Here is a 14474-nt window from a genome sequence, read left to right as displayed (position 1 = left end):
GAGATACTTCTATAAGTTTTTAGTTCTTCCAACATAGTATGATCTAAGGAAAGGCATGGTCTATGGCCTGTGATCTGGTTTATGAGCAACTAAAAACGCTCTTTTCTGCTCTGAAACTGACAAGGTCTATGTTGATTTTTTCTCCACCTGAAACTTGTGGTACCACACCTTCCACTGTGGTAGCAAGAAGGAAGAAGGTTCTGCCTCCCTTCCATTTGTTGGATTCTTGCAGTAGTTTACTGACAGAAAGTAATTTGGTTTTAACCTTGGTTAAAAAAAAAAAAAGAATATTTCATTGGTTAAAAAAAGAATATTTAGCTTTTTCATTTATTTGGGGTCTTTTTCATTTATTTGGGGTCTCTGGGTTTTATTCCTTTTTGGTTTTGAACTCCCAACAGTAGAGTTAAAATTGTGGGTCTCTGGGTTTTATTCCTTTTTGGTTTTGAACTCCCAACAGTAGAGTTAAAATTGTGTTAAAATTGTATCTTGTTCTAGTCCCTCTGACCATCCTCCTGTTCCTATTTAGTATAGTAAGTAAATTTACATAAAGGTACTATAAAGGAGAAATGTTATAAAGATTACAAAGGGAAATATGAAAGTAATATACAAACTGTCTCAAAGATCAAAAGGGCATAATTTTTAAGTTGTATCCTGTACAAAAAAATCACATCCTAGTAATATGGGAAAACCATTTAATCTTTGATGTTAAGGCCTTTTAATCCTATGATATGTAAATCCCTGACAAATTTCTGACCTCCACAGTAAAGACCAGCAGATCAACAAATGGGACTGATAATTTTAAGACAATATCAACTATGAACTTAATATTTTACCAACAACTTTGAAATGTTTTGAATAGATTAATGAACTAATTCTAAGGTGACAAACACAAGAGATAGTCTATTACTCCTAAAACCCACTAAAGTGTCAAATTCCTGCTGTTTGACCATGTTTTTAGTTTTTAAAGTGTAGTTACTACTTCACTCCTACTGCCATCGTGATCTTTTCTAGTGAATACCCAAAGAATCAAGTATGCCTGCCCCAATTTCATAATTTCAGAAATTAATTATCAATTTAAACATAGATCAACTACTCCTCTGCTACTGTGTTTTCTAGGACAGTAAGGAGTTAAGTGACTTGTTAGAGACAAAAGCCAGTATTTGTCAGTCAGAATTTGAAGCTCAATTTTCCTGATGCTAAGGTAGCTCTCTACCACTATACGACCTTGCCTTTCAGAAGTGGAAAATATGGCAATTACTACATTACATTTTTTCATTTTCATTCTATCATTTATGACAAGTTAGATATATTTTGTTTCTGTTTTAAAGCAGAGAAAGAGTCAAGTTCATGAAGTGGAGAAATATTCTTGATTTTTTTTTAATGAAAGACTGAAATTATTCTGTTGCTTCAGAAATATTGCCTTCAGTTGCCCTCTTGTCAACCAGGAGCTGACTGTTTTTTTGTTTGTTTGTTTTGTTTTAATTAAAAATTGTCATTTCCAAAAAAAAATCTTTTCAATAAATCAAAATAGCACTAATTCAGATACAGCACAAAATCAGATACACAATATACATGTAGAACTCTGTTGACATCCTTAAGTAAAATCAAACAATTTAAATTGATCCCTTAGATAAATTGGATATGTATTATAAAACTAAGATTCAAAAGTAACTGGCATATTTTCAATATGTTTAATAAGATAAAGGCAACATTTTAATGTTTGTTCTAGCCAACATTTCTGTTCTGTGAATTCTATTTTTGTATTGATTTCCATTGTGAAATTAGAAATGCATTTCTAGAAAGATCATCGAATTAGGAGTTATATATAAACCCAGCTCCTCTTTATCACCTTAAAGCAACAAGAAATGTACTAATAAAGGAACAATATTATCATCAGAAAAAGAGGGGAAGTAAAGAAACACTTACTGTGAAACATCTACTGAACAACCAGAAAAAAAAACTGAATAATTAAGCAAATAAAAAAGATTCTATATTGCATGAAGAAATGCTATGTTATAAAATAATTAGAGGTGAAATCTTCAAACAAATTCTATCATAACTAGAGAATTATAAGAATTGAAAGTGGAACAACTGCAAGAAACATCTAGGTTCTGCAGTGGGTAGAGCATTGGGTCAGAATTCGGGAACTTGAGTTCAAATTCAGCCTCAGATATCTACTAATTCAGTTTCTCAGGGGAAGAAGTAGCTTGCCTGAGTATATAACAATCCCAAGAAAGGATTCAGATTTTGCTCAGTTGTTACCAGTTATGTCTAAAACTATATAAACCTACTTGAGGGTTTTTGTTTGTTTTGCTGATACTGGAATGGTTTGGAATTTACTTCTCTAGGTCAATTTACTGATGAAGAAACAGACAAACAGGAGTAAGCAACTTGTTCAGAGTCATACAGGTAGTATGTATCTGAAATCAGAGTTGACCTCAGATCTTCCTGAGTCCAAATCTTTTTTGACTGTTTCATCAGTTGCCTATGATTTAAAATAAAAAGTAAAGAAGTTTAATAACATATTGAACAGATACACACACACATAAAAGATTAGAGCAAAGATAAAATTCAGTAATGGTGTGATGCAATAGAAATATTACAGAAGTGATCAATAGAAGAAAAATTTTTAATTGAAATCTTTAATAGCCAAAACAATTGTCTTTACAGAGAAACTTCAGTAACTTAATCTGAAAAGAATAAGTCTTATAACAAAACATCAGGGGGAAAAAGTCTGAATACCATATTCTAAACTCAGTTTCTCAAATGTAGTAGAAAGTGAGAGTCAAATGGAACAGATAGAAACCATTGGGTTCCATCAGAGAGGAATCTAAAGATAAACACATATAAAAGTAGGCATAAACTCCCAGGGCTTCATCATGAAATACCAACTAAATGTTTTGGCATCTTATTTAAAAAATTAATTAAATTACAAGTTTTCAGGAGGAGGACCTTTTCATATGAAGGAAAACGGTAAAAATTTTTCAAAATACACACATAAAAAAGAGAGAGGAAAAATATTGGCATATGACATAGTGAAAAGAAAAGGAATTTATTTATATTGCAAAGTAATATGTTTTTCAATTATTTTGTTTCATCATGGCTTTCACCACCCCTGTATTGTGAAATTATTTTGAACTCAAGTGTAAAAAGTTATTTTTTCTCTATTAAATTTCATCTTAGTAAATTTTACTGAATAGTCAAATGAGATATTTTTAGGTTGTGACTCAATCAATCAATCAGAAAAAAATCGCATTACTTTATAAAGTTCACTAAGCTTAAATTGGTTTCAACTTCTCAATATGTATAACTTTATAGCTAAGGAATTCTTTTGAAATTTTTTGGTAAGCTTAATCAGAAGTATAAGGATTTTTTTTTCTTCTAATACTAGAGTTTATTGGACTCTGAACAGACAATGAATAAATCATTAGCTTCCAAATTTAATCATGGAAAGATTTTTGTTTTGTAGTCAGGCAATATGGATGTGAATGTTGCTATTTATAACCTGTGTGACATTAGAAAAATTCCTTAATCTCTTTGGACTTCATTTCATTAATATGGAAAATGAGGAAGTTGAACTGAAGAATTTCAAAGTCCCTTTCCTGCTCTGACTTGAGTCTATAACTTCTTAGAAATTAAAACTAGGACAAAAAGCTATCTATCTTGATAATGTTCAACAATAATGAATTAACAAACTGTTCTGTTCCCAGCCCGATGGTCTATAATTATTTTAAGTGTTAGTTCTGTCCTCATAAAGGATATTACAGTTTCAATAGTTTGATGAGTTTTGAAAATTACTGAGCAATTTTAAGGATTCATGGATAATAGAAAGGGCCATCACCCCAGTATAATACAATACCTCCTAACTTTGCTTACCTTCTAGCTTTTTTTCCAGATGCCAATGTAATGAAAATCTAATCATGTAATGCCCAATTTCTCAAAATAGTAAATTATGTGAAAGGTGAATTTAAAGAGATGTTGAGAAAAAACTATTTTAATATAAAAATATAAAAACTTCCTTTGCTTTTAAATGAATAAAATGGAATATTATGAAAGGTGCAAGATAAATCTTAAGTTACCTTAGAATGCATAAATATTTTTAATAAGTTAATTCCTTCTATGTCACATGATTATTTAGTAAACATTAAGCTAGGATGTCTTTGAAATAGTCATTTACTGCTGCTTTCTGTCAGCAAAAGGGAATGACTTTCTAAGTCATGCATCACAGAAAAAATAATGAGCAAGGTCTCTCACTATTTTATGAAGAGATGGGATTTGATCCATGCTATTTAAGAATCAACTGAAGAAATTGAGGTTAGTTAACCTAGACAAGAGATGGTTAAGAATGAGGATTGGTAGGTTGCTATATGAATATATTTGAAGAGCTGTCTTGTGAAAAAACTATATTTGTTCTATTTGGCACCAGAACAAAAAAATTAGGAGCAAAACAACAGAGACAATTTTGGATTGACAGCAAAGAATATCCTTTTAACAAAAAAAAAAAAAGCTATCTAAAAGTAGAATAAGATGTTTGATCAATATTAGGTTCCCCTTATTAAGTATCTTCAGGTAGGAACTAAATGACCATTTATTGAACATTATTATAGTGGGTATTCTTTTTTTGAAAAGCAGTTGTATTAGAAAGCTATAAAGTTTACTATCAACTCTAAAAATTCTGTGATTCTAACATTAGATACATGAAAGAAAGTTAATATTTCAAAAGTCCTTTTTTGAAAGATGTGTTTTTAACTTCTTATTCATTTCAAAGTATTTTTGAAGTTCATGGTTCCTAATTTCTTCTTTAAAACTAAATTTCTTATACTTTTAAGAACTGGGTATTAAATAATTAGGTTTTTAGTATCTTGACATTGAGGCAAAATCAGGGAAAAAAACTTTTCAAAAAAAGGAGGGAGAAAGGAAACTCCCATTGACCTTTATTAAACATTAAAAAGGATCACTTTTTTTAAAATTAATTCTTTTCTATTGATTCAGATTCAAAGAATTCCCAGATCATCTCAAAAAAAAAAATGCTGCAAACTCCAAATAGTTAAATTTATCAATTCAATTCAGAAACAACACGTTCTGCAAGCCATCAAGAGAAAGACCTTCAAATACAAAGGAAAGGACTTTCAAATAACACAAGACTATTTTGAACCCATTGAAATGGGAGAAAATGGAATAATGTGTTCCAAAGCTAAGCTAAGGATACAGTGCAAGGTGACCTATCCTGCAAGTCTGAGTTTAACCATGTAGGACAAAAGATGGACATTCAATAATAAAGTTTGACACATTTTATAAAGAAAACCAGAACTGATGAGATTATCTGCCTTCCAAACTATAGAAATACAAGAGGAGTGAATAAATGCAGCAGACAAGGACAGTAACAGCAACTAAGTGACAACAGTGAGACCAGTATAAGGCTTTTTTTCTAAATGTAAACAAGAAGAAATCCACAGGCAGAAATCTAGTAGAGGTAACAGTAAAGAGGCAGATGCTGTATTTTGAACAAAATTTAGCAATCCCTTACCTACAGGTGAATGCTTCTGTTATGGGACTACATCACAACATGAAAGTATACACAAAAGGGGGGAAGATAAGAAGGGAAAGGAGAAGAATGAATATTGAACAGGGGGTTCAAGTTAAGAATATTGCTATAAGTGAATGAAATTGGTATTGGAAAGAAGATGAGGATCTTATAATATATGAAGTTTAGGAAATTTGAAAAGTCTATTGTCCTAAGAAGTGGGAAATGGGAACTTGAAACCTCTGAGGACAATTAGAACCTAGAGGAGATTTCCAGGCAAATGTTTAAAAAAAAAGTCAACAAGAGCAGATATAGATCAATGATGGACTGCAGTATAATCAGGGCTGTGTTGGGGAAGGACCCTAATAGGGGGGTTGTATCCTTGCTGTCACTTGCAATAAGTGTCATCTTATAAATGGGGCACAATGGAAAAGGATAATCCAGGGGGCAAGCCTTACTAGGCAAAGATAGACAGTGCCTGGAGGGAAGAACCTAGAAGGAATATCTTAGAAGTTTTGCTAGCAAGAAGAATACAGAGAAAAGAGACTAAATAATTATAAGGGCCATGATTCAGAGAATGAGGGTATAGAATAAACAGAAAAAATAGATGGATAATGAAGCGAATAAGAAAAATTCTTTTTGGAAAGGGTTAAAAATAAATTTAAAAGCTAAGGAACAGTAAGGACTAGCTGAGAGGAAGAGTGGAAGGGAAAATATCAAATGAGAAAAGGACATTGGAGCTGCAGATAAGAGAGCCAGTGTGAACAGAGACAGTTTAAAAAAAAGATTAAAATAACTGAAGGAATATAATACTGTATTTACAGCAGAAGAGGAAACTTAAAACTGAAAAATTCTGCATAGATAACATTAATGTATCTAGGATAAGAAGAGAAATGATAGAATGGGGGAAAATCTTTATTTCAAATTTCCCTAACAAGGGTTTGGTATGCAAGATATGTAAACAATTATGTGTGTATACATATGCATATATATCTATGTGTGTATGTGGGTATATATATATATATATTTTTTAAAAATAGCCATTCACCAATAGAAAAATGTTTAAAGGGATATGAATTGTTCTCACAAGAAATTGCCAAGTATTAACAATCACCTAAAAATGCTCCAGATCACTAATAATTAAGACACTTTCAAATCAAAACAAACAAACAAACAAACAACAACAAAAAAGGCAGGGGTTTAATCATGTACCTTCTAAACTGGCAAACTGGCAAAAATGACACCCCCCCCAATAATGGCAACAGTCAATATAGTAGAGGTGGCAAAAAAAAAATAATAATAACACACTAATATACAGTTGATGAAGTTATGAAATGGTAAAGAATGTTTTGGAAAGCAATTTGGAATATCCAAATAAAATGACTAAAATATTTATGCTCTTTTGTTCAGAAACTCCTTTACTGAGCTTTAATTTTAATTTACTTTAATTCCTAGAAAGGGATTAATGATGGGATGCAGCTTCCAGGGGAGATGTGGCAGTAACCCTAAGGCCACTTGGCCTTGGGAGTGCTATGTTTTCACAAACAATGCTGACTGTCAGCAAATGTTGGTTAGTAATAACAAAGTTTCTGAGAAAATAATGAGGTGCATTCCTCATTATTTAACTCCACTCCTCAAATCTACATCTAAGCCATAAAATTAGCATATCAGTGACATGAAGCACCTGATCTCTCTTTTTTCCTTTAAATGTATCTTCTTGCTCCTGACTCTTTGCTAAATTCTTTTGGAATTTAGCCTGTTTCAATTGGTGTTACAATTACAATAAACTTGCTCTTTGACTTGGAGATGGATTCAAGCCTGCAAATTCTTTAGAGACACCTTGAGACACCAGTCTGAAACCCAAACCTTTGGGGATTTTTTTGAACCTCAATGTTAATAAGAAAAAAAGTACTCCTCATATACTGCAAATTATTTCTAGCAGCACATTTTGTGATAGACAAAAATTGTAAACAAAGTGGATACCTGAGAATTGGGGATACTAAACAAATTGTGGGATATTATTGTGCAGAAAGACATAATGTGTCTCAATATAGATATAAAAATCTACCTTACCTTGCAGAAAAATAGAAAGGAAATGGGATATGGGAAGGGGAGAAAGTGATAAAAGAGAAGGCATATTGGGGGAGGGAGTGGTCAATAATAAAACACTTTTGAGGATGGTCATGGTAAGAGAAAATAGAATAAATGAGAGAAATACAACAGCAATAGCAATTGTAAAAATAATTTTGAAGCAAGTTTCTCTGATAAAGCCTTATTCAAACATAAAGGAAACTGAGTCAAATTTATTAAAAAATTAGAGGCATGCCCCAATTGATAAATGATCAAAAGATGTTAGTAATAACATCCCAAAGGAGTATAAATTCATGTATATCCTTTGACCTAAAAATACCACTTTTAGGGATTAATAGCAAAAGAGATTAAAAAAAAAAAAAAAAGACTCACATGTACAAAAATATTTGTAGCAGTTCTCTTCTTAGGGCAAAAAGTTGGAAACTAAGCAGATGGGGAACGACTGAACAAATTTTGGTATGTGATTGTCCTGGAATATTATTATTCTATGGGAAATAATGAACAGGATGGTTTAAGAACAAAAACAAAAAACAAAAAAAACCTGGAAAGTCCTCCATGAACTCAAGCAAAGTGTACTAATCTGTATACATAGTAATAGTGTAATGCCGGAGAAACTGAGGCAAGATAGATATTAGATAGTATTTAATAATTTATCAAATGGGAGAGATTTACTGGGACCAAATGGATCCATGGTTTGGTCCCAGGGCTGAATGAGACTATTGTCTCCAAGAATCCAGCCAACAATGAGAGTTCTCAATGCCCTATATACAGGTGGCTCAGGCTCAGGGGATAGACTGAGGCAGGGGTGGAGGCAGGGTGCTCTGACAGTGTGGGGTGAGCCTCAGGAGATGAGATGACATAATCAAGTGGAGGCATCCCAGACATGGGGAGAGGCATCTTGATAAGATGGTAGCTGACATTCTGCCAGCTTGGGATGAGGAGAGGCATTCTGATATTCTAGAATATAAAATCTTTTATTCTTATCAAATATTCTGATAAAGAGGGAGGGGAGGTTTTGCAGGACTAAGCTTTGAGCAGATAATTATAAACTGAAGCAGAGGAACTGATTCAGGACTGGGTCAGGATAATTAGGGAAACTGAGTCAGGATAATAAAAGAGAACTGTGGTGTAACATTAGCAATGCTCTGGGATGACCGGTTGTAAATGATTTATGCTATTCTTTGTAGTCAGTGATCCATGACTACTCTGAAGAATTTATGATAAAAAAAAAAATCTTACAAACAAAGAAAGAACTGATTGTGTCTGAATACAGATGGAAGCATACACTCTGTGTCTGTGTGTGTCTTTGTCTCTCTGTCTGTCTCTATCTCTCTTTAATTTTGTTTTTCTTGTTTCTTTGTTTTATTAGGGTGGGAGATCTATGTTTTCTTCCACAACATGACTTTTATGGAAATGTTTCACATAACCTCACAAGTGGCTTTTGGGGGTTGGGGTTGGGCATAATGGAGAGAATCTGGACCTCAAAAGTGCTAAAATAAAAAAAAGTGTAAAAAATTGTTTTAAATGTAATTGAGGAAAATATTAATTTAAATTTTAAAAAATAGTGTGGGTAATGAACACATAAAAGCATGGAAATTTGTATATGAACTGATGCAGAGTGAAGTATGCAGAGTCAAGAAAATAATATAAATGATAACTACCATAAATATAGTAAAAATAAAAAGTAAATGTAACAATTATAAATATAATGAGAATTCAAATGAAAAGAAATAAGAAAACATCCCTAATCTATCTCTTCTTGGAGATAGGAGACCCATAGGTATTATACCCTGCATGTGTTGTTGTATTTTCTCAATATATTGCCTAGGTATGCTGACCTTTCTTTTTCTATTTGTCAAGTGGAATGGCTCTCTGGGAGAGAGAGAAATTCATAGGAAATTATGATGATATAAGAGATAGAAAATATCAATAAAGATCTATTTTAAGAAACAACATTGAAAAGCATTGGGAAACTAGTTATTACAAAGGATGGAGAGTTGGACCTGCAGTCAAGAAAACACAAATTTAAATATGACCTCAGGCATTTACTGCTGTATGACCCTGGGCAAATTCCTTTCAAAAAAAACAAAAAACCCTTCTATTTTTCTTAGTTTTTTTTTTCCCCCCAAATGGGGGTAATTGAGAGGTTTTATGAAGATTAAATGAACAATGTTTGTAAAACACACAGCACAGTGTCTGGCACATAGAAGCTGTGCTTTTCACTTTCTCGTCCCCATCATAGCTGAACCATTATAAAAATTTGCAAGTAAACACTTATGAAAAATGTGTTTTAAATTACAAGCATAAAGTGCTATGAGAATGTTAAATAATAAGGAACCCTAAGACATCATTCTATCTAGTTCTGCATTAAAGTCCAATTCCTTTGTCAAACCCACTTTATTAAGATGCAGGCAAATTTCACCCTATTTGAAAGGGTTATGCTCTAATTTTACTGTGGTTTTGTACTTAGAAAAATGGATGTGGAGACAGTGATAAGACAATAGATAATAGGTTCAGAGAGATTAATTGGGTGACTATAATTCAGTCTAAAGTTTCTAACTGTATTACAAAGGTTTATGAGATCATCAGAACTCTAGAAACTGAATTATATCTTCAATAATCAGTCTCTCTTCTTTCTTCATTCCCTTTTTTATCACATGTAGAAAATGCCTGTTTTTGAGACCATAAAACAATTTATTGAAGACATGTAAAGGAAATCATTTAGGATTTTAATGTAAGACAGGTTAAAGAAAAAATTACAATGACATCAAACTAGCAAGAATAAAAATTACAGAGACCTTTAGATCAATTTTATGCTAAAAAGTTCTTTTATCCAAGGTAAAAGAAGACAACCAGCTCATCATGAAACATAATATATCCAAAACAGAAACAGACCTAAGAAACCATCTAGTACAAAGTCTTCATTTTACAGATGAGGCAACTGAGATCCAGAGGTATTAATGGACTTGCCCAAGATAACAAATAGTAAACGTCAGTGATGTGATGAATTCCAATATTCACCTACACTTACACACACTTACACATACACACATACACACATGCACACACACACACAGAGTAAATACTGAAACTTTTCAGAATCATATCCGACAAATTGCAATCCCTCCATTTTTCCTTCTTATTTTTTCTGGTAAGCAGCTAGGTTATACAATGTATAAAATACCAAGTCTCATATTAGAAAGCCCCCTCTTCCTTTGTTCAAATCCAGCCTCAAATATTTACTACCTGTAAGACACTGGCCAAGTCATTTAACCCTGTTTTCCTCAGTTTCCTCATCTGTAAAATGAGCTGGAGAAGGAAATGGTAAACCACTCCAGTATCTTTGCCAAGAAAACCCTAAACGGGTTCACAAAGAGTCAGACACAACTGAAAAACAACTCAAAATAAAAACCTCCCTGCCACTGAATCTCTCCCTGACGTGTGCTTTTCCCAGATATCTCAACCTTTGTATCTCAGCTCTCCACAGTCACCCCCATACATCAGCCAAACTTAGATTTATTCTTATTTTCAACAGATCAATCCAGCTATAAGCAAAATGTGACATTTTGCTACATATGTTTTACAAACAATATTTTATTTAATCTTCACAAAACCTCTCATTTATCGCCATTTGGAAAAACCTAAGAAAAATAGAAGTTTTTGTTTGTTTGCTGGTACTTGGGTACTAGATAGTCTCTGAGATCCATTTCTATCATGGATATATTATACTTCATGATGGGCTGGTTACCTTCTTTTGCCTTGAATAAAAGAACTTCTTAGCATGAAATTGACCCTCAAACCTGTAATTTTCATACTTGCTTGTTTGATGTCATTGTAATTTTTTCTTTAACCTGCCTTATATAAAAGTCCTAAATGATTTCCTTTACAAGTCTTCAATAAATTGTTTTATGGTCTCAAAATTAAAACAGATGAATGATTAGTTTTAATAAAATAGAGTTTAGTTTATAAAAATCCCTCCCTGTACTTTATGTCAAGTAAAATGAACTAGTTCCATAATTCCAATAAAAATAAATCTCCACATAGAAATGGATATATCTTACTTCAAATGGAAGCTCCGTTAATTCTAGATTTCCAGACAAATCCAGTTTCTCCAGATTTTCACAGTCTCCTAATTCTGGAGGAATACTCTTCAGATGGTTGAAACTCACATTGAGTTCTTTCAGGCTCTTCAAATAACCTGTTGCCATAGAATGTTGCCATCAGTTGAACAGGTGTCATTTGAAAGAAACAAAATCATTTATGAAATATTTGCATAAATAATAATTTTACATGGAATTAAAAATTGAATAGTCTATGAGCAGATCGATATGTAATTTCCCATATATCTTGCCAAGATCATAAATTGTAAAATAATTTGTTATTGTTTCTTGTTATTTGCCCTTTTTTGCAAAAGAAAATTATATGAACCCTTAAAGTGCTTTTTTATTATCCTATATTCCATCTCAAAATCAAGCACAGTGCTTGTCACTTAGTAAACCCTAAAAGAGCCAATTCATGTTTTGCTCCAAAGCACTAAAATTTAGAGGGCATACAAATTTTAAATAAACAATTGAAAAGATTTGGTAATTGTATTATATTTACAAATTGACAACTCTTTCTTAAAAAGCATACAAACAATTGAATTTAAGACCTAGATAGCAAGAAAAATTAGTTAAAAATATGAAGCAACTAGTCATATTATTAATAATATCCATGTATGGGCCTATAATAACTAATTTCCTCTCTAGCTCACATGAATTTGCCTTATTTTAAAAATTATTTTCACCTCATATATTGCATAATTAATTTGAGAGAATATCTTATGCTACTTCTTTTGAGGATGCTATTTATTTCAGTTACCAAAAGTGCTAAACATTCAAAAAATGTCTATTGCATTTGCAATTTATTTTTTTAATGAGCAACTGCATTCAATTCATTCAATTAATGTTTACATTCAATAAACAGTAAGTGGTTACTTTGCACAATTTAATAGTGATAGCTTGATGTAGTGACTTAAGATTCGGGAAGTCCTATTTTCAAATCCTATCTCAGACACAGACTGTCTATAGAACACTAAACATGTCACTTGACTTTTTACTCCCTCATGCAACAATCTGAGACAATCCAGCCACAAAGTAAGTTTCTTTGTACATTGTTTGAAAAAATTTTTTTAAGTTGCTATGCATTTTTGAAAGAGAGAGAAACAGAGAGATGGGGGGGGAAGAGAGAGAAAAAGAAAGAGAACATCTATAGATGTACTATATACTGTAGTAGTACAGATGTACTGTCTTGTTGCAATTTAAAGCTTTAGTAACTTTTGGGACAACCTGGATAGAGATCATATCATTCCCTACAAAAGATTAATATATACTTCAAATTCAATAATTATTACTTAGAAATAATTAGAAGCATTATGATGTAAATGCTGAAGAAAATATAAAATATTCCTGCTTTCATGAAGCTTACAGTCTGAGGGATGTCTCATACATTGAGGACCTAAAATTACATTGAGATACAGTATAAATATATTGACAAGGACCTTTTAAAGTGATATGCAAAGACTGAGGAAATAAAAACCATTATCAAAAGGGATAATAGGAAGAAATTGAATTTCCCAGTTCACTTTGCAAAACACCACTGAAGATGATTAAGTTATAATTCATATTTAATTAATTTCATGTTCCTGAAATATTTATGGATTTTCCAAAGACATGTAGAATTTAAATTCTACTTCAGATGAACTTTTAGAATTTTACAAATATTGTCATTACCATGAGAGAAAAAAAAAAGCAAGCCAACCAAAAAAATACCTCCATTAGTTTATCAAGTATATTCAGAAGAATTTATAAATAAATTTTATAAAAAAACACACATTTTCATTCAATGTTAGATAACTATCCATAGACCTATTTTTAGATTTATATATATACTAATTCAAAATAAGTCTGCAAGAAGTAGAGTTACTATAAAAATTGTACTAGTATGCAAAGTAACTAGGACAAAGTAAAATAATTAAGTTATTATATTATGAAGCTTACAATTTTAAAATTTATTTTACTTAAAAAAGACTAAGAGAAAGAAAAACAATAAAAAGAAAAACAGAAAAGGAATACAAAACAAAATGAAACAAAACAAAAGGGAACACTGTATAACATAATTACTATGTTTACCTTAACTCTACCCCAAATTTACTTCTGAATTAATCCATTGTTGATGTCAATCTTAAACATATGGTATATATTTCCCATTAAAAAATAATTTGTAGTTGTTAAATTTATTGAGATTTATCTTTGATAATCTTCTATGCTGAATTTTCTTTTAAGTTTGGGTTTGATTGATAGAAAGAATTGAAAATCTTCAAGTTCATTTAATGTTCATTTTCTTCTCATTCAATATTGAATATATATAATTCAAAATTACAGTTTTGCTGGATATGTTATTTTTGGCCACAGGCCTAAGTCTTTTGATTGTTGGTACATATGATTCCAGGACTGCAGTCTTTTATTATGGCTACTGATAAAGTCTTGTATAATTCTAACTGTAGCTCTAGTGTATTTGAATTGTTTTTCTTGGTTCTTATAAAATTTTCTTTTTTACATGGGAGTTTTGAAATTTGGCAATAATGTTCTTCTATGTTTTTCACAAAGGATCTCTTTGAGATGGTGATCAGTGGATTACTTCTATTTCTACTTTTCCTTCATGTTCTATCATTTCAGGACAAGTTTCTTGGATTACTTCTTGCATTATTGTGTCAAGATTCTTATTTTTGTTCACAACTTTCAGGCAATCAAATATTCTTATAATTTCTCTTCTTGCTCAGTTTTCCACATCTGTTGTTTTCCCTATAAGATATTTCACA

General features: G+C 31.6%; 1 protein-coding gene across 1 annotated transcript in view; it reads right to left on the bottom strand.

Moving 5' to 3' along the window:
- The window catches only part of LRRC2 (leucine rich repeat containing 2), a 175984-nt gene that overhangs the window by 49909 nt on the left and 111601 nt on the right, over positions 1-14474 (bottom strand). Inside the window, exon 5 of the mRNA XM_074281698.1 lies at positions 11677-11813. Coding sequence (XP_074137799.1) covers positions 11677-11813 — 137 coding nt within the window. The remainder of the gene's footprint in view (positions 1-11676; positions 11814-14474) is intronic.

The sequence above is a fragment of the Sminthopsis crassicaudata genome, chromosome 1 (genome assembly GCF_048593235.1).
Source record: "Sminthopsis crassicaudata isolate SCR6 chromosome 1, ASM4859323v1, whole genome shotgun sequence".
NCBI lineage: Eukaryota > Metazoa > Chordata > Mammalia > Dasyuromorphia > Dasyuridae > Sminthopsis > Sminthopsis crassicaudata.
This window is presented reverse-complemented; position numbering and strand designations above follow the sequence as displayed.